We start from the raw sequence: 18,978 nt of genomic DNA, 5'->3' as shown, positions 1-18,978 counted from the left end.
TGTCTTCTTTGGAAAAATGTCTGTTCATGTCTTTTGCCCATTTTTAATTTGGATTATTTGTTTTTTGGGTGTTGATTTGTATAATTTGAATACTAACCCTTTACTGGATATGTCATTTGCAAATATCTTCTCCCATTCCACAGATTGCTTCTTAGTTTTACTGATTGTTTCCTTTGCTGTGCAGAAACTTGTTATTTTGATGTCATCCCAATAGTTTATTTTTGCCTTTGTTTCCCTTGCCTCAGAGGACCTATCTAGAAAAAAAATGCTATGGCTGATGTCAGAGAAATCACTGCCTATGCTCTCTTCTAGGATTTTTATGGTTTCAGTTCTCACATTTAGATCTTTAATACATTTTGAATTTATTTTTGTGTATGGTGTAAGAAAGTGGTCCAGTTGCATTCTTTTGCACATAGCTGTCCACTTTTCCCAACACCATTTGTTAAAGAGACTGTCTTTTTCCCATTGCATATTTTTTGCGTCCTTTGTCATAAATTAATTGATCAAATAATTGTGGGTTTTCCATTCTATTCTATTGATCTGTGTGTGTATTTTTGTGCTGATACCATACTGTTTTGATCACCGCATCTTTGTAATGTAATGTGAAGTCCGAAATTGTGGTGCCTCCAGCTTTGTTTTGGCTATTTGGTGTCCTTTGTGGTTCCATACACATTTTAGGATTGTTTGTTCTAGTTCTGTGAAAAATGCTCTTGGTATTTTGATAGGGATTGCATTGGGTGTGTAGATTGCATGGGGTAGTATAGGTATTTTAATAGTATTTGTTCTAATCCATGAGCCTGGAATGTCTTTCCATTTCTTTGTGTCATCTTCAGTTTCTTTAATCAGTGTTTCATAGTTTTCAGAATATGGGTCTTTCACCTCTTTGGTTAGGTTTGTTCCTAGGTATCTTATTATTTTTGGTGCAATTTTAAATGGGATTGTGGGGTTTTTTTTAATTTAAAGACTAAATTTATGTTTATGAAAGATTATAAACAAAAATCTTATTTCTACATTGGTTTGGTTTCCTATGAATTATTTACCCACTTTGATTTGAGAGTTTTGTTTTTTTTTCCCCCCCAGCATACTTTAAAATAGAGATAATTACCATCTGGAGAGAACCTAGCATTGTCCCCCAAACTTACCACTTAAAATTCAACTATAAGTGTAAAAAATATAAACTTGGCATTAAAAAATGTAAAATATGTGATTAAATTTGTGTATTAATTATATGTTGAAATAATATTTTTGATATATTAGGTAAAATAATGTATTTTATTAGAATTAATTTCCCTGTTTCTTTTTATGTCTTTGTAAAATTTTAGAGAGATTAGAGAGATAGTGAGAGCCAGGCAGAGGCGCATAGGGAGAGAAAGAGAGAATCTCAAGCAGGCTCCATACTCAGCATGGAGCCCGATGCGGGGCTTGATCCCACAACACTGGGATCATGACCTGAGCTGAAATCAAGAGTTGGACGCTCACCCAGCTGAGCCACCCAGGCGCCCCATATTTTCATGTCTTTTAACATAGCTCCCAGAGAATCTAAAAATATACATGTGGGTCACATTATATTTCTGCTGGATAATACTGCCTTCCACTGTAATGCTTTGCATGAGCCAGTGATACTGTGTAGCTTTCCCTAGTATGTTGCTGTGAGACTTCTTCATTTAGGAGCTGAGGCTGCCATGCCATTAATCTCTGTGGTGTCTGAAAAAAAGAGTTGTAAGGGGATGACTGAGAACTTATTTCAGTATTGAAAACAATTCCAAATAGGCCTTGTTGAAAAAACCTCATCTGGGGCGCCTGGGTGGCTTAGTCAGTTAAGCATTCAACTTCAGCTCAGGTCATGATCTCACAGATCGTGGGTTCGAGCCCCGCATCGGGCTCTGTGCTGACAGCTCGGAGCCTGGAGCCTGCTTCGGATTCTGTGTCTCCCTCTCTCTCTTCCCCTCCCCGCTTGAGCTCGCTCTCTCTCTCTCTCTCTCAAAAAATAAACATTAAAAAATAATAATAATAAAGAAGAAAAAAGCCTCATCTTAATCTTAGTTTATAGCAACTGTTTCCTGTTTCAGAGATCACATTAACGAATATAACAGTGGTAATTATTTGTTGCAAGGACTTTTTCCAAATTTTAAATGCATTAATTTGGTTTTACTGATCCTGTGACCCACTTAATAACTGTCTTCCTGTAATTTTGGTAGACTGCTTGCATCTTGTAAGATGTCTGTGTACTGAAATAGCATATCCAGATCAGACATCCATCATTGTCTTTGATATGTGTATATTAGAGAAGAAAGGATCAGGACTTCTATTACAAGAATTAAAATTCTGAATTGGAAGTACTTCTAGTACTCACTTCTAATCTTGTATCTCACAACAGTGAACAATTTGAACAACTAATAGAGTTTATTCACATATTTCTAAAATGTGTTTCTCATAAAACTAAAATGTGGTTGTATCCTCTCGTACTTATCCTGGTGGGGTACAGGAAATAAGTTGATTTACCTGTGGTATGCACTCTGTTTACTTGGATAGAAATGGACATATTTTTGCACCCTTTGTGAGCTTTCCTATCATTACTAGCAATTGTGAAAGTCTTCGAAAAATTCCCCCCAAAGATTCTGTATTCTTGAGAAATCTCTTTTGAAAACTGAGGCCGGGGGCAGCTGACTGGCTTAGTTGGTGGACAGTGCAATTCTTGATCTCGGGGTCGTGAGTTCATGCCCCACATTGGGTGTAGAAATTACTTTTAAAAGAAAGGTAGGAAGAGAGGCAGGGAGGAAGGAAGGGAGGGAGCAAGGAATAAGGAAAGAATAAAAGAAAGAAAGAAAACTGGGGCTATAAGCAACTCATCCTATTTTTGTATTTACACAAGAGAACATCTCATTTTTACCAAATTCAAATTCGCTATGCTTTTTAGAAGTTAAATTTGGATAGATGATAAGAGCTGTTTAATTGTATATTCAATTCAGTGGTAAATCTAAGACTAAGTGGAACTTTTTGTCCCTAGCAATCCGATATTGTGATAGATGCCAACTCATAAAACCAGACCGCTGCCATCACTGTTCTGTCTGTGACAAGTAAGAAAACCTTTTACTTCTGAAATGTCTACATGTGGTGTTCCTCTTAATTAATACTGTTTCTTTCCTTACTGTTTTCCAGATCATTTCTTTAATTGTGCTTCTGATTTATTTAGGAAATAGAACCAGTATAATCACTTGCATTAATGTGAGTGTGGCTAGGGCCACACTCACTTAATTGTCCCTCCCCGCCCCCCCCCCCCCCCCCCCCCCCCCCCGCCCCGGATTCACATGGATGTGAGTTAAGTACACGAGTTTTGACAGCTCAGACTTGGCTAGTTCTGTTTAACAAATGCTTCTGTGACTCTTTATCATCTTTATAGAGATAGCTCATTTGACTTCATGACAATTAGATATTATAGATTCTTACTACACCACAGGGACAGTGCTCCTTATCTTAAAGATTGACATTAAAGGAAAAGGTTCATCCAGACTTTCTGTAAACCTGTTGACATTTTGCACTTTCTTTAACCTAAGATACTTGTGTGTTAACATATTGCATTGTTTGCAAAAAATGAGGTATTTTATTTGTATTTTAAAGCGTGTATATTTTAAAGTTCTATAATTATATCATAATTAAAATTGGCTGTCATGTTTATTTGAGCTGAAGACTTTCTCTATTATTCAACTTTTAGATAAGTAAGCAATTTTGCAGTATTTTACTTGCCACAACTCTTTTTTATATGACTTTTATATTTGCTTTTTATACTTTAATGGGGCTAAAATTTTATGGTGTTAAGTTTTGTGTGTGTGTTTTTTTAGATGTATTTTGAAGATGGATCATCATTGCCCTTGGTGAGTATAGATCTGTATTCAAACAGGTTTCTGTCCCTTACAACTTAATAAATTGAATCATTTATCTGTTTAAATCTTCTTATAAATCTTGCCTTAGCTGACCCAGGAGGTACTTTCAGATTTAGTTTTTAGTATTTGTTAAATTAGCTCAAGGGAGCTTTTTTTATTCGGAAGAATTTCCATGAAATAACTTCAAAACTAGTAGGTAAACAGTATAAAAGTTAGTCATATTTGCTTAGAACAAATGGTTTTCTTTGTATGCACATGCCTAAATACAGAGATCCTGAAACACTTCCCAGAAACTACACCAAAATGTATTCATAAATTATACACAATACTTCACTGGAAGTTTTGAATAATGAATTAATTCATCTAAAACTTTAACAATTTATTTTAACTAGAACTTGACATTGAGGAGTAGAATAGCAAATACACAAATATACACATATGGGTTTCCAGGGACACCTGTGTGGCTCAGTCGGTTAAATGTCTGACTTTGGCTCAGGTCTTGAGCCCACGGTCCACGCGTTTGAGCCCGACATCGGATTCTGCTGTCAGGGCACAGCCCACTTCAGATCCTCTGTCCCCCAGTTGCTTTCTCTCGTTCTCTCTCTCTCTCTCCCCCTCTCAAAAATAAACGTTAAAATTTTTTTTAAAGTAAACAAGTGTTTCTACTTAGAACGCATTAATATTTTAGAAAATAATTTTAGATCAGGCAGCTGAACAAAGGGTTATTTGAAAGGTCTAATTAAGTAATGAGGGTTGATTTTTTTCTACCCCTCTCTGTAATTTTTCTTCTCAAGGTGCACATACCTGTGACAGCTACACTGAGGTTACCAGTGGCTTGGATTTGGACACGAGGCATGATTACTGTACAAGCCTTGTCTTCTTTCAGGGGTGACCCCCAGAGAAAGGTAGACATGCTCACCAATGTTTGTCAGGTGTTGGTAGAAACATTCAAGGAATGATTCAGCTGCGGGAAATCATAGGGAAATGTCAGGTTCACGGTACTTTCTCTCTGGGAAATGTCAGGTTCACGGTACTTTCTCTCTCTAAATACCTCTTCCTTTTCTCCACCTAGGGTTTCTTCTTTCAAATGTTAAGGCAAGTTAATGCCTGTGAGAATAATGTTCTTCTCAAGGAAAGATCTCAGTAAATAGCCTCCCCTGATATTAATGTTCATTTGTAGCCATTCTTTTGCTTTCCTCATTCTTTCATTCGTTGTATTCTCTTTCTCAGCAAGTAGCCCCACCCCCCCGCCCCCCGCATATCCTCAATTGTAAGTTTCTTAATCTTCCTTACATTCCTCTGTTGATCCCTCTAGTAGGTCATGTTGTCAGTTCCTCACCACATCCCCACAACCTGTCTGCGGGTTCACTGCACCTGAATAGTTCCCCTGCCCGTGGCAGCTCCCTACCTCAAGCACCGCAATTTCTTTTCTTCTCCGCCTGAGGGCTCTTTTCCACCTGAGGGGGTTGATTCGGCTGCTAAGCTGGACAGTCCCCAAGTGCCAGGCCTTTCATGCACCCACAGGCCACCCTCAACCAGCAAGGGCCTGGCCATCAACACATGCTGCCTTGGCTTTTCTCCCTTCCTTGTTTCAAATACACTGTATCCAGGTTCTTGTCCAGGGGCTGCTCTCGGGGGAGCCCGTACTGAGATACCCCTCTTTTCTGAATAGCTATGTATTCTAGGGAAAACTTAGCAGGGTGGGCAAGAACTCAGGGACCTAGAGTTGACTTTGATTTTTCTGACCTAAAGTAATAGGAGATTGTGATGGTAATGGATGGAAAGGTGGAAACAATCCGTATTAATCCCAAGCTTTGCACACCTATAAATCTTACCGCGCTCTTGCTATCCTCACTACAGCACAAAAATAGGAAATAATAATTTGCAACGATAGCAGCTTTTTCTAAATCTGCAATTAATTTGGCTTTGTAAGAGGCTTCTAGCACAATCTGACAATCTTCCACATTTTGACAGATCTTGTTAAATAAGTGAAGGGGAACAGATCTAAAGCTCTGGAGGTTTTAAACTATCTTTTTTAAAAAGTTTATTTATTTTGAGAGAGAGAGAGAACGAGCAGTGGAGGGGCAGAGAGAGAGAGAGAGAGAGAGAGAGAGAGAGAATCACAAGCAGGCTCTGAGCCGTCAGTGCAAAGGACTCTGGAGGGTTTAAAAGCGGGCTCGGATTGCGTAGCTGTACCTCCGCGTTATCATGCTCACTCTTCATGGCCACGTGGAAGCTGTTGAATGAACCGGCCGCAGTACCTGTCAACTTCTGTGTCATTGCTTCTCTGGGCTGTTGTGTCTCCTGTGATAGCCACCGTTGTCACAGCCACTGCCTCAGCTCTGGGCCCACCCTTGCAGCAAGCAGTAGCCAGGTCGGTTTGTGAAGGGATGAGTGCCAGCGGCCTAGTATTTGTCTGGTGCCAGCTGCATGGAGCAGTCATTTCATTTACGTACTTTAAATTTCAAATTAAAATTTTAAATTAAAAAATTTAGGGGCGCCTGGGTGGCTCAGTCGGTTGAGCGTCCTACTTGGGCTCAGGTCATGATCTCACGGTCCGTGAGTTCGAGCCCCGCGTCGGGCTTCGTGCTGACAGCTCAGAGCCTGGAGCCTGCTTCCGATTCTGTGTCTCCCTCTCTCTCTGTCCTTCCCCTACTCATTCTCTCTCTCTCTCTCTCTCTCTCTCTCTCTCTCTGAAATAAATAAACATTAAAAAAAAAATACTCTCTGGACCTACTGATATATATGGAGCTGTCTGGTTCTTTTTTTACTGGTTGTATGATATTCCATTATGTAAGCTGTTTTTATTTAACCAAGCTTAAACAACCATTTGAGTTGAGATTTAGGCTTAGGTTATGATCCCAGGGTTGTGGGATCGAGCCCCATGTCAGGCTCCACATTGAGGAGGGACCCTGCAGCTGCTTAAGATTCCCTCGGGCGGGAGGGGGGTGGGGGTGGAGGGGTGGGGGTTGGGCCTGGGTGGCTCAGTCGGTTGAGCATCCTACTTGGGCTCAGGTCATGATCTCACAGTCTGTGAGTTCGAGCCCCGTGTCAGGCTCTGTGCTGACAGCTCAGAGCCTGGAGCCTGCTTCCGATTCTGTGTCTCCCTCTCTCTCTCTGCCTCTATCCTGCTCATGGTCTGTCTCTCTCTGTCTCAAAAATAAAGAAAAACGTTTAAAAAAATTAAATTAAAAAATTTATAGGTGATACATACATACTCATGGTACTCAATTTAAAAATTAAAAAAAAGTACAAGTGTTCTTCTCAGTGCCCTCTCCCCCTTTCTGCTCCTGCTTACAAGAACATGTTGCTAAACGTCACGTGCACATTTCTGACATAAATGTGGAGGTGGGTGCGTTACGTGTTTTTGTACACACGTAAAAATATTTTACACATTGTTTTCACACAAGTGGTTCCATTAAGGACTGGGTTTGTGCCTTTTTTTTTTTTTTTCTCTCCACTTAATATATCCTGGAAAATTTTCCCTATCCGTATATAAATAACCTTTTTTTATGGTCATTTTGGGAATACAACAGTCATTCATTAAAAGATCTTCAGGATGTTCCAAACTCTTATTAGGCAGGTCTTGTATATAATTTTGAAGTGCAGTAACTGTCAACTTTGAGCATCTGAAAAATCAGAAAACTATGCTTGTTTGTCGTCAATGATTTCAGCTTCTCTGCTGTGGCCAGTTGAGATTACCCATAAGGGTGCTGGAGTTCAACATCACACTTCTGTTTTAACTGAAACAGCGATGGATCTTGTAGTCAGAAGTGTTTTTTCTTTTAAAAAAATTTTTTAATGTTTATTTATTTTTGAGAGAGAGACAGACAGAGCATGAGTGTGGGAGGAGACAGAGAGGGAGGGAGACGCAGAATCAGAAGCAGGCTCCAGGCTCTGAGCTGTTAGCACAGAGCCTGACACGGGGCTCGAACCCACAAACTGCGAAATCATGACCTGGGCCAAAGTCGGATGCCCAACCGAATGAGCCACCCAGGCACCCCAGAACTGTTTTTTCTTTTAATATAAAATTTTCATTAATGTTTATTTTCTTAATGATCTGTTTTGACATGCTTGCCAAAGATTAGGTAATGCTAATTAAATTCGATAATTTTAGCTTCATTTTGTTGAGCACCTATAATGTGCTAGAGACTGTATACACACACACACACACACACACACACACACACACACACACATATATATATAATCTGTAATTCTTGTAACAATCACAGAAATTATAGAAATTATTTGTCCCTGGGAACCTGGGTGGCTTAGTTGGCTGAGTGTCCAACTCTTAATTTCAGTTCAGGTCTTAATCTCAGGGTCATGGGATCAAGCCCCATGTCAGGCTTTGCGCTGAGTGTGGAGCCTGCTTAAGATTCTCCCTCCCACCCCGCGCCCCCCGCTCCCATTCATCTCCCCGACTTGCTTGCTTGCTTTCTTTAAAAAAAAAATTTTGTAAAGAAATTATTTATCCCATTTTAAAGAGGAGGGGTAAGTGGGGCTCAGAAAAGTTAAAGAGTGGGCTTAAAGTCCCATGGCAAGATTGTTGGACTCCAAAGGCCACGTTCTTTCCTTTTTCTTTTTTCTATATTATGTTCTTTTTCCAATTTAGAATCAGAAAGTCTTTTTTCTGAATCAGAGCCAACAGCTGTTTGCACTGAATTTTAAACAACACACAAAGGATATTTACCACAATCATGTTTTATTTCTCTATATAAAATCATTCAGACACAGAATACATTCTCTTCCTTTTAATTTTTTTTATTAAATATAATTTATTGTCAAATTGGCTTCCATACAAACCCAGTGCTCATGCCAACAGGTGCCCTCCTCAATGCCCATCACCCACCCTCCCCTCTCTCCCACCTCCCATCAACCCTCAGTTTGTTCTCAGTATCCAAGTCTCTTATGGTTTGGCTCCCTCCCTCTCTGTAACTTTTTTCCCCCTTCCCCTCCCCCATGGTCTTCCGTTAAGTTTCTCAGGATCCACGTATGAATGAAAACATATGGTATCTGTCTTTCTCTGCCTGACTTATTTCACTTAGCATAATACCTTCCATTTCCCTCCACATTGCTACAAAAGGCCATATTTCATTCTTTCTCATTGCCAAGTAGTATTCCATTGTGTATATAAACCACAATTTCTTTATCCATTCACCAGTTGTTGGACACTTAGGCTCTTTCCATAATTTGGCTATTGTTGAAAGACCTGTTATAAACATTGGGGCACAAATGCCCCTATGCATCAGCACTCCTGTATCCCTTGGGTAAATTCCTAGCAGTGCTACTGATGGCTCATAGGGTAGATCTATGTTTAATTTTTTGAGGAAGCTCCACACCGTTTTCCAGAGCAGCTGCACCAGTTTGCATTCCCACCAACAGTGCAAGAGGCTTCCCATTTTTCCACATCCTCTCCAACATCTATAGTCTCCTGATTTGTTCATTTTGGCCACTCTGACCGGTGTGAGGTGGTATCTCAGTGTGGTTTTGATTTGTATTTCCCTGATGAGAAGTGATATTGAACATTTTTTCATGTGTCAGTTGGCCATCTGGATGTCTTCTTTAGGGAAGTGTCTATTCATGTCTTCTGCCCATTTCCTCACTGGATTATTTGTTTTTCAGGTGTAGAGTTTGGTGAGTTCTTTATAGATTTTGGATACTAGCCCTTTACACACTATGTCATTTGCAAATATCTTTTCCCATTCAGTCGTTGCCTTTTAGTTTTGTTGATTGTTTCCTTTGCTGTGCAGAAGCTTTTTATCTTGATGAGGGCCCAATAGTTCATTTTTGCTTTTAATTCCCTTGCCTTTGGAGATGTGTCGAGTAAGAAATTGCTACGGCTGAGGTCAGAGAGGTTTTTTCCTGCTTTTTCCTCTAGGGTTTTGATAGTTTCCTTCTCACATTCAGGTCCTTCATCCATTTTGAGTTTATTTTTGTGAATGGTGTAAGAAAGTGGTCTAGTTTCATTCTTCTGCATGTTGCTGTCCAGTTACGTTCTCTTCCTTTTCAAATTGAGTCTACAAAGGAGTAGAGAGTTAAAACATTTCATCAAAGCTGTCTGTTATGAAGAGACATTTTATTACTATATTTCTTAAAGTGTAAAGTACATATCAAACTCTAAAATACTTGGTCTTTGTTTACTGACTTTCTCTTCTGTTTCCTAAGTGACAGTTAAGGTTACATTTCATCATGCTCCTAAGTAGAAGTCAAAGTAAGTTAAATTCAATGTTATAAAATCTTCTACTTTTCATAAAAATGCTATGTACCATTTAATACCAAACCTGCTTCTTACATTCCCATAGGAAAAGAAACAATCTTTCCTATCCCTTCTTATCTTCCCCTGGTCCACAAAAGAGTCATTGTCTTTGCCCCCATTGTCCAGAGTATTAAGGCACCCCAGCTTCCATGTAACCATTCTCTCCTCTAGAAACCAACACAAGGAAGCTAAGGGATTATCCTGCATCCTTTTTGACAGAATGCAATTACAGTAGGCTTGTTTGGAACTCTCTGCAATATTATTTCTTGCCATTGTTTCATTCAGATGTCACAAAAGGCAATCTCAGCAATTGGTTTACACTCACACTAGAATCATAACTGTTTTCATACAATGTGCACCCACAAGTTTTGCCTTCATTATTAATTATTTGCAATATACAATACCTTTATGTTCCAGAATTACTAACTCTAATGCCGTTCCCTTTACCTTATGATTTTTGAGGTAGACGATATAAACATTTTTCTTCCCCCCCCCCAAATTTTCCATTTATTCATAAGCCAGATAAAGGCTTACCTTTTTACTTTTTTTTAATTAAAGTTTTTTTAATTGTAAGAACACTTACACAACACTTACCCTTTTAACAAATTCTTTTTTTTTTTAATTTTAACGTTTATTTATTTTTGAGACAGAGAGAGACAGAGCATGAACAGGGGAGGGGCAGAGAGAGAGGGAGACACAGAATCTGAAACAGGCTCCAGGCTCTGAGCTGTCAGCACAGAGCCCGACGCGGGGCTCGAACTCACGAACTGTGAGATCATGACCTGAGCTGAAGTCGGACGCTTAACCGACCGAGCCACCCAGGCGCCCCTCTTTTAACAAATTCTTAAGTTCACACTACAGTGTTGTTAGCTATAGGTACAGTGTTCACCACAGACCTCTGGGGCTTATTTATCTTGTATAATTGGGTAAACATTTTTCATATGTACACTTCTACTTTAAAAATCTAAAAAGAAAAATGCCTTAGTTTGTTAGCAAAGTCAACAGAGAATGAGGTCACTTTGCTAACAATAGAGTAAGCAAAAGACATTTGAGGCCAGGAAACAATACATGTATGTTCTTTGCACTGGGTTTATTGTACCAGTTAACAAAGTTAACTCACCCATTGAAGATGCCAGCCATTTCCACTTAGGGGTTGTGTCACGTTTACAACGAGATCATCCTGTAGTTCCCTGTCTTTATCAAAAAGAAAATAAAACAAATTTTTTAAGTTTATTTATTTATTTTGAGAGAAACAGAGACAGCGCCAGTAGGGGAGGGGCAGAGAGAGAGGGAGGGAGAGAGAGAGCCTCCTAAACTGGCCCTGCCCTATCAGCACAGAGCCTGACGCAGGGCTTCAAGTCAAGAAACTGTGAGATCAGGGCCTGAGCCGAAACCAAGAATCAGACGCTTAACTGACTGAGCCACCCAGGCGCCTGAAAATTAAAAAAAATAATAATAAAAAAATTAGAAAAATTGATAGAAGAGTGTGGCTATGAAGTATGAGTTGTATTTGTATTTATGTTTATTGATATATAATAGTTTGAATTCTTACCCCTCCTCCCAGATATACTTTAGCGTGAGAACTGAGAATTATCAATCTCCATGTTTGGAATCAAAGGCTATAAAGCCCACCTCCGGAATGTTTATCTTGCAGATAAGGAAAATGAAAGTCTCGCAGACTATTCCACTTGGCCAGGGCCACATAATTGTCAAGTGGCAGTTTTACGTTATGATCCCCGCAGTTTGGTTCTCAATCCTATTTCTCTTCTTAAACCTCCGCTTGATAATCTGTTTACTTCAGTGGTGTGCTGATGGCATGCAAGCAGTTTGTGAAGATATTTCATCTAATTCGGGAAAACCTGAAAGATTTGAAGTTACTTAATCATAGTTAGAAATTAAATCCAAAGGTGAGAAAGAAAAAGAACATAGCATGTTCCTCTTGTCTGCCTGACTTCATTCGGTTTCTCCCCAGCTCTGTGTTTTTAGGCATGTGCTTATTTGCATAAATGGACACGATACACAGCTATCGGTCCATGATTGATTAAAGCAAAAAATCTAAACAAATTCTTTTGTGAAATGGATTTTTTAATGGTTGTATGTGGAAAGAAATCTTACGAGTCATGCTTAAAGAAATGCCAATGAATTTTAAATGACAGGAAACCAAATACTGTGTTCAGGATGAGCATATGTATACCTAGGTTGAACGTGCACAACTGACTGAAACTGTTGTTTTTGTTTTCTTAACAGGGTGAACAATTGTGTTGGATTTTCAAATTATAAATTTTTCCTCCTTTTCTTGGCTTATTCTCTGCTGTACTGCCTTTTTATTGCTGCTACAGATTTACAGTATTTTATCAAATTTTGGACAGTAAGTCAATACCTTGGTGTCTTTTTGTGGTATATAAAAGTACATAATAGATTTTCAGTAATCAAGTTATTTCAGACACAGATTTCATAAAACAGAGTTCATTTCTGTATAGTCAATCCTCATTGCTCACAGATTCTGTATTTGTGAATTCTCCTGCTTGCTAAAATTTATCTGTAATCCCAAAGTCAGTACTCGCAGAGCTTTTGTGGTCATTTGCAGACATGCTGAGAGTGGGAAAAATTTGACTCGACTCGTGTGCACATTCCCAGTTGAGATCAAACAAGGCAACATGCTGCTTTCTTGTTTGGCCTTCTTGTTCCCCCTTACTGTAAACAAGTATGCTTTTCATTCTGATTAGTGTCACATTTTTTGCACTTTGTACTTTTTGTTGGTGATTTTGCTATTTCAAATGTAGTGCCGAAGTGCTTGCTGTCTGGTGTTTCTAAGCAAAAGAAGACTAGAATGTGCCTTATGGAGAAAATACATGTGTTAGAGAAGTTTCCTTCAGGCATGACTTACGCTGTTGTTGGCTGTGAATCAACAATATGTACTAAATAAGATGTCAGCAAGGTGTCTTTAAGCAGAAACACACATCAAACGAGGTTGTGTATTGATCACTTGCTGAGAATATGGTGACCAGAGGCTCGCAGGAACCTAACCCTTTATTTTGCCTTTGGCATTGGATCCATAGCCACAAATTTAGTGTTCATGGCACCATTATAGAACATAACCACAGTGAATAATGAGAATTGACTCTGTTAGAAGATTTTTTTTTTTTTTTGGTATTTAAAAAAATTGAAATGTTTTCTTTACATATGTAAAGATTATTTTTTAAAAGTATTATGTCTCGAATATCCTGAAATTTTATTAGGTATTGCTTGATTAGGCTTTAAGTAGCTCATTTGCTTTTAAAGGTTTATTGACTGCCTCCATGTGCCAGCTGCATCCCTAAGCACTAGGAATGCACAGGCATATATATGGACATGCTCCTAGCATGCAAGATACTCCAATGTCCAGCTTGAAGAATAGCCTCGAATGAATGTCTGAGAGATAATACCTCACTGCTTCTCATTCCTATGGATGGTTTTAGCTGCAAACCATATTCTATATATATATATGTATATATATATATATACACACACACACACATATATATATACATACATACATATATATACACATATATGTATATGTATATATACATATGTATACATATATATACACACACACATATATATACATACATATATATACATATATACATCCGTATACTGGTCATTCCATATATATATGTGTGTATGTGGATATATATATATATATATATATATATATATATGTATACGTGTATATATATATGTATATATGTATACATATACATATATATGTATGTATACATATATACATATGTGTATTATGTATACATATATACATATATATACACATACATATATATGTATGTATGCATACATACATATATATACACATACATATATATGTATGTATGCATACATACATATATATACACATACATATATATGTATGTATGCATACATACATATATATATACACACATATATATATATATACACACACATACATATATACATATATATATATATGGAATGACCAGTTTTTACTCTGAGGACTCTGCTGTCAAAGCTGTCAGTGAGATCCGGTGACCTGTGCTAATATTTGATATTGAGACAGTATGACCTTCCATCAGAAGGGGACGTCTCCTAGCAGATCTGGTGTTTCACTCAGTTTCCATAGCCCAAGCCTGGCCTTCCAGAGTGGGCGATACATAAAATGAGAGACAAACTGGTTTTGCTTTGAGATGGCCTGTTCAATCACATGCATATCGTAAGGCTTGTTTTAGGTCAGTGTTATGCACTGGTGTTGATCTTTTCTGTGATGCTGTTCCTCAAAATAGCTCGAAGCCTTACTGTGGACGTGTCAATGTATGTGTTCTTGTAGTGGATGCTGTTGTTTGTAGTAATGTAAAACACCGATAAGAATAGTAATTGTGCCAGTTAACCTTCATTTTCAGGCTTTATAATAAAACTATTTAAACATTTGTAAAGCTGTAGTATGTTAACAAAACATTTTTGAGAAGTAAATTAAAAACTATTTTATAGTTCCTTTTATCGTGCTTCCTAGTGTTATAGTTTACACATATGGTATCACAACTTTTCTATGAATCAGTTATGAAAAACAAATATCCCAAGTTTAATATCTTTTTAATATCTATATAAATTAATAGCAAACATTTTTTAATCTTATGACATATTTTTCCTCAACATTTTAACAGAAAGCCACGTATCTTTCTCCATATCTAAATTTTAAAAAAATAGAGCAGAAAAAAAATCTTACTTACAAACGTAGGGGAATACATATCCCTTTGACAAAACATTTTATTTTCTTCCTTTCTTTATAGAATGGCCTACCCGATACTCAAGCCAAGTTCCATATTATGTTTTTATTCTTTGCCGCAGCTATGTTTTCTGTCAGCTTGTCTTCTCTGTTTGGCTATCATTGTTGGCTAGTCAGCAAAAATAAATCTACATTAGGTGAGTATTCAATTGTAGTTAACAGAACTTTAAACGCATCAAAAGTTGCCATATGATTAAATGCCAACCTGTCCTGACGTGGTAAAAATCATTTTTATTTCCTACCCCGTTGTATGAGAGGGTCACTTAGCCACCTACAAAGGCACTCGTTCTGTATATTTATTGACTGTCCATTGTGTGTAAAGCATTGTGTATATACGGTGGTGAGCAAGGGCAAAATAGTCTATGGGGGGCACAGAAAATCTGTAACCAAACATAAAAGTAATTACAAACTGTCAAGTGTTATATAGGAAACAAACAGGATGCTGAGGTATGAATCGAGGACTGGGACGATGGAAGGGAACCTACTTAGAGTGGCCAGGGAAGGGCTTATCAAAGCAACAAGTATATAACCTATGAAGTCTGTCATGGTAAGAGCCGTAACATCTCAGGCAGAGGAAACAGTATGTTCAAAAGCCCTACAGAGGTGGGATGCAGCTAAAACAGTACTTAATGGGAAATCCACAGCTAGCTATAAATGATTCCATTAAAAAAGAAATATCGCAAATCAGTTACTTTAAATCTTAAGGAAGTACAAAAAGAAGAGCAAAGGAAACCCAAAGCCAGCAAATGGTAGGAAATAATAAAGATTAGAAAGGAGACAACAGAAATCGAGAATTTAAAACATAGAAGTCCAGTGAAATCAATAACTGGGTCTTTGAAAATATGAACAAATTTTACAAGTTATTAGCGAGAAAGAGAAAATAGAGAAGACTTAATGAAAATCGGTAATGAAAGTGGGGATATTACTACTGAATTTACGGAAATAAAAAGGGTTATAAGTGAATACCCTGAACACCAAAAAATTAGGTAGCCCAGATGAAATGGACAAATTTCTAGAAACATACAAACTACTAATTTGACTCAAGAAGAAATATAAAACCTGAACAGACCTGTAACAAGTAAAGGGATTGAATCGGTAATCAAAAACCTCCCGACAAAGAAAAGCCCGGGACCATATGCCTTCACTGGTGAATTCTCCCAAACATTAAAATAAATAAATAAATAAAAATAACATCAATTTTTCTCAAACTCTGCCAGAAATTAGAAGACAGGATAGCACTTTGTAACTCATTCTGTGAGGCCAGGATTATCCTAATACCAAAGCCAGACAAAGACATCCAAGAAAACTACAGCCCAGTATCCCTTATGTATATAGATACAAAAATCCTCAATAAAATAAACCAAATCCAGCAGCTTATTAAAAGGATTATGTATGGTGGCCAAGAAAGATTTATCCTAAGAATGCAAAGGTGTTTCAATATGCAAAAATCAATCAATGGTAATATACCACGATAATAGAATGAAGGGAAAATAAACCACATGATCAACTCAGCTAATGCAGAGAAAGTATTTGGCAAAATCCAACACCCTTTCAGGGTAAAAACACTTAACAAGTTAGAGGCAAACGAGAATTTCTTCAGCACAAGGGGCTTCCTCAAGCCCCAAATGATAAAGTGCATTAATGAGAAATCTGTAGCTAATATCATACTCAATGGTGAATATAAAAACTTTTCCCCTAAGACTAGAAACAAAACAAGATTGGCCACTTTCCCTAGTGGTGTTTAATCTAGCCAGACAAATTAGTCAAGAAAAAGAAATAAAGCCATCCAGATAGGAAAGGAAGAAGTAAAACCATCTTTCTTCGTGGATGACATGATCTTCTATATTAAAAAAACAAAAAACTTAAAGAATCCACGATAAAAACTATTAGAGCTAATAGTTGCATGACACAACATCACTATGCAGAAAAATCAGTTGTATTTCTGTACACGAGCAAAGAACCATCCAAAAAGAAATTAAGGAAATAATTCCATTTACAGAAGCATGAGAATAATAAAATAACTAGGAATAAGTGTAACCAAGGAGGTACAGCAGTGGTACACTGAAAACTACCAAGCTTGCCTGAAAGAAATTAGAGACGCAGATACATGGTAAGATTTCCTGTGTTCATATATGGGAAGACTTAATATTTTTAAGTATGACCCAAAGTGATTTACAGAGTCAGTGTAATCCCTATTACAATTTCAGTGGCCTTTCTTGCAGAAATGGCGAAGCTGATCCTCAAATCTATCCGTCCACACATCTATCTAAAAAAGATCCAGAATTTATAAAGTTTTAATTTGCTTATTTGTGTTTTCTGATTTTCTTTTGCAATGCACATGTGCTGCTAATAATAATAGAAGGATTCTTTAAAAATGAAAATGAATGCAATCACATCCTCTAAAACAGAATAGGCAATCTATGTGGCAGAGCTTTTGATAGGTACGCGAGTTGTGCGTTCACAGGGGGCTAGCCATTGGTTTTTAGAGTTCCCTCATTTAGTCCAGTGGTTTCTACATGTGAGGGTTACTAGATGTGTTACTCATGTGATTGTTCTCCCATTTTTTGGCAGAGGCGTTTAGAAGTCCTGTATTTCGACACGGAACAGATAAGAATGGATTCAGCTTGGGTTTCAGTAAAAACATGCGACAAGTTTTTGGTGATGAGAAGAAGTACTGGCTGCTACCCGTTTTTTCAAGGTAGTTTGTTGTGAAAGTATTCGGGTTTTAAACCAATGAAAGCAACCCAACAGAAGAACTATAATTCTGCATGGGAATTCCTGTTTTTGTGAGAAGAATTATTTCGTGGTTCACCCTTATATCAGTGTGGAAGTCAGTTAACTCAGCCTCTCCCTTAACATGCTGTATTGAAGCCAGTGTCTGATAGACCCGTTTTGTCCGTAGCATAACTGTGTTCCGCTGGCAAACATCACATTGTAATGGTTTCACACTATGGACTTTTTTACCGCTCAGTTGTAAGTTTTCGTTTTGATTCTAGTCTAGGTGATGGCTGCTCCTTTCCAACTTGCCTTGTTAATCAGGATCCTGAACAACCATCTACTCCTGCAGGAATGAACTCAACATTGAAAACGTAATCCCGTATTTTTTTTCTATTTTACTTTCAAATAATATATGTTCTCCTCCTGTGTCCTTGGGCTATATATTTCTTGGGGAAAAAAAATTAAAAACCTAGGATACTTGACCACAATGGTTCCTGCTTGGAATGAGGGAGATAGGAAAGTATGATTGGGGAGGGGTACATAGGGAGCTTTAATTATACTTGTCAAACTCTGTTATTGCTCTGGATAAACAGGTGTTAATTCTCCATACATGCTGCTTGACTGAAGTATATTACGAGTTTTAAAACGTAGTGCTTAAAAGAAGAGCATGTAAGTCCAAATTAGCTCCCCTAGTGATCAGGTGAGCAGACAGGAAACGTGCCCTCGGACCCCCCAGGTCCTTTCTGTGGTACCTATAACATTATAAAGAGATAAGAAGCACTTCCTTGGATTAGGTTTTTGGAGATCAAATGGAATCCCAGACACCTGCTTGCTAGTGCACCACATTTCCTAATGCTTATTAAAGACCAGTAAACATTATCTGGGCCATTTCAGTGGAAGGGAAAGGCAAGGGGCCCTAGAAATTTAGTGTTTGGAGACTTTTGCCCTTGCTTTGTCAAGAATTTGAGGAAGACCTTGAAATTTGATTCTAACTTGGCAATTAACTGGCAAAAGGCAAAACTACTTAAACCTTTTAAATGCTATGTATGAATTTTTAAGTTTAAAACACTAACTTTCACATCTTTAAGACAGATTTATTTGAATATGGCCATACCTCTAATTTTTAAGGGGAAGCCAATAGCAAGAGCATAACTGTAATATTCTGAAATTTTAGAGAGTTTCTTCTTTGCTGGAATGCCACGTACATAACACCTGTACCTCTGCTCCTGCTGTCTCCATTTCTTATTGATCACAGCACGTCCTCTGGTGGAGCCTTTCATGACCCCACAATTCTTCTTGAGGCAGTGACCCTGGTAGCC

The 18,978-nt window shown here is 37.9% G+C and overlaps 1 protein-coding gene across 3 annotated transcripts in view; it reads left to right on the top strand.

The window, feature by feature from the left end:
* Positions 1-18,978, top strand: part of ZDHHC2 (zinc finger DHHC-type palmitoyltransferase 2) — a 72,161-nt gene that overhangs the window by 39,851 nt on the left and 13,332 nt on the right. For 2 of the 3 annotated variants that reach the window (XR_006201481.1, XM_042934396.1), the window contains exons 5-10: positions 3,008-3,077; positions 3,840-3,872; positions 12,391-12,511; positions 14,946-15,078; positions 17,513-17,639; positions 17,938-18,030. Coding sequence is in view for 2 of the 3 variants with exons in the window: in XM_042934396.1 (XP_042790330.1) it covers positions 3,008-3,077; positions 3,840-3,872; positions 12,391-12,511; positions 14,946-15,078; positions 17,513-17,639; positions 17,938-18,030 (577 nt within the window). In the remaining variant the exon portion in view is untranslated. The remainder of the gene's footprint in view (positions 1-3,007; positions 3,078-3,839; positions 3,873-12,390; positions 12,512-14,945; positions 15,079-17,512; positions 17,640-17,937; positions 18,031-18,978) is intronic. The other variant, XM_042934397.1, reaches the window with a different exon arrangement.

The sequence above is a fragment of the Panthera leo genome, chromosome B1 (genome assembly GCF_018350215.1).
Source record: "Panthera leo isolate Ple1 chromosome B1, P.leo_Ple1_pat1.1, whole genome shotgun sequence".
NCBI classification, from domain to species: Eukaryota; Metazoa; Chordata; class Mammalia; order Carnivora; family Felidae; genus Panthera; species Panthera leo.
Note: the sequence above shows the minus strand (reverse complement) of the source record. Positions and strands in the feature narration are given on the sequence as shown.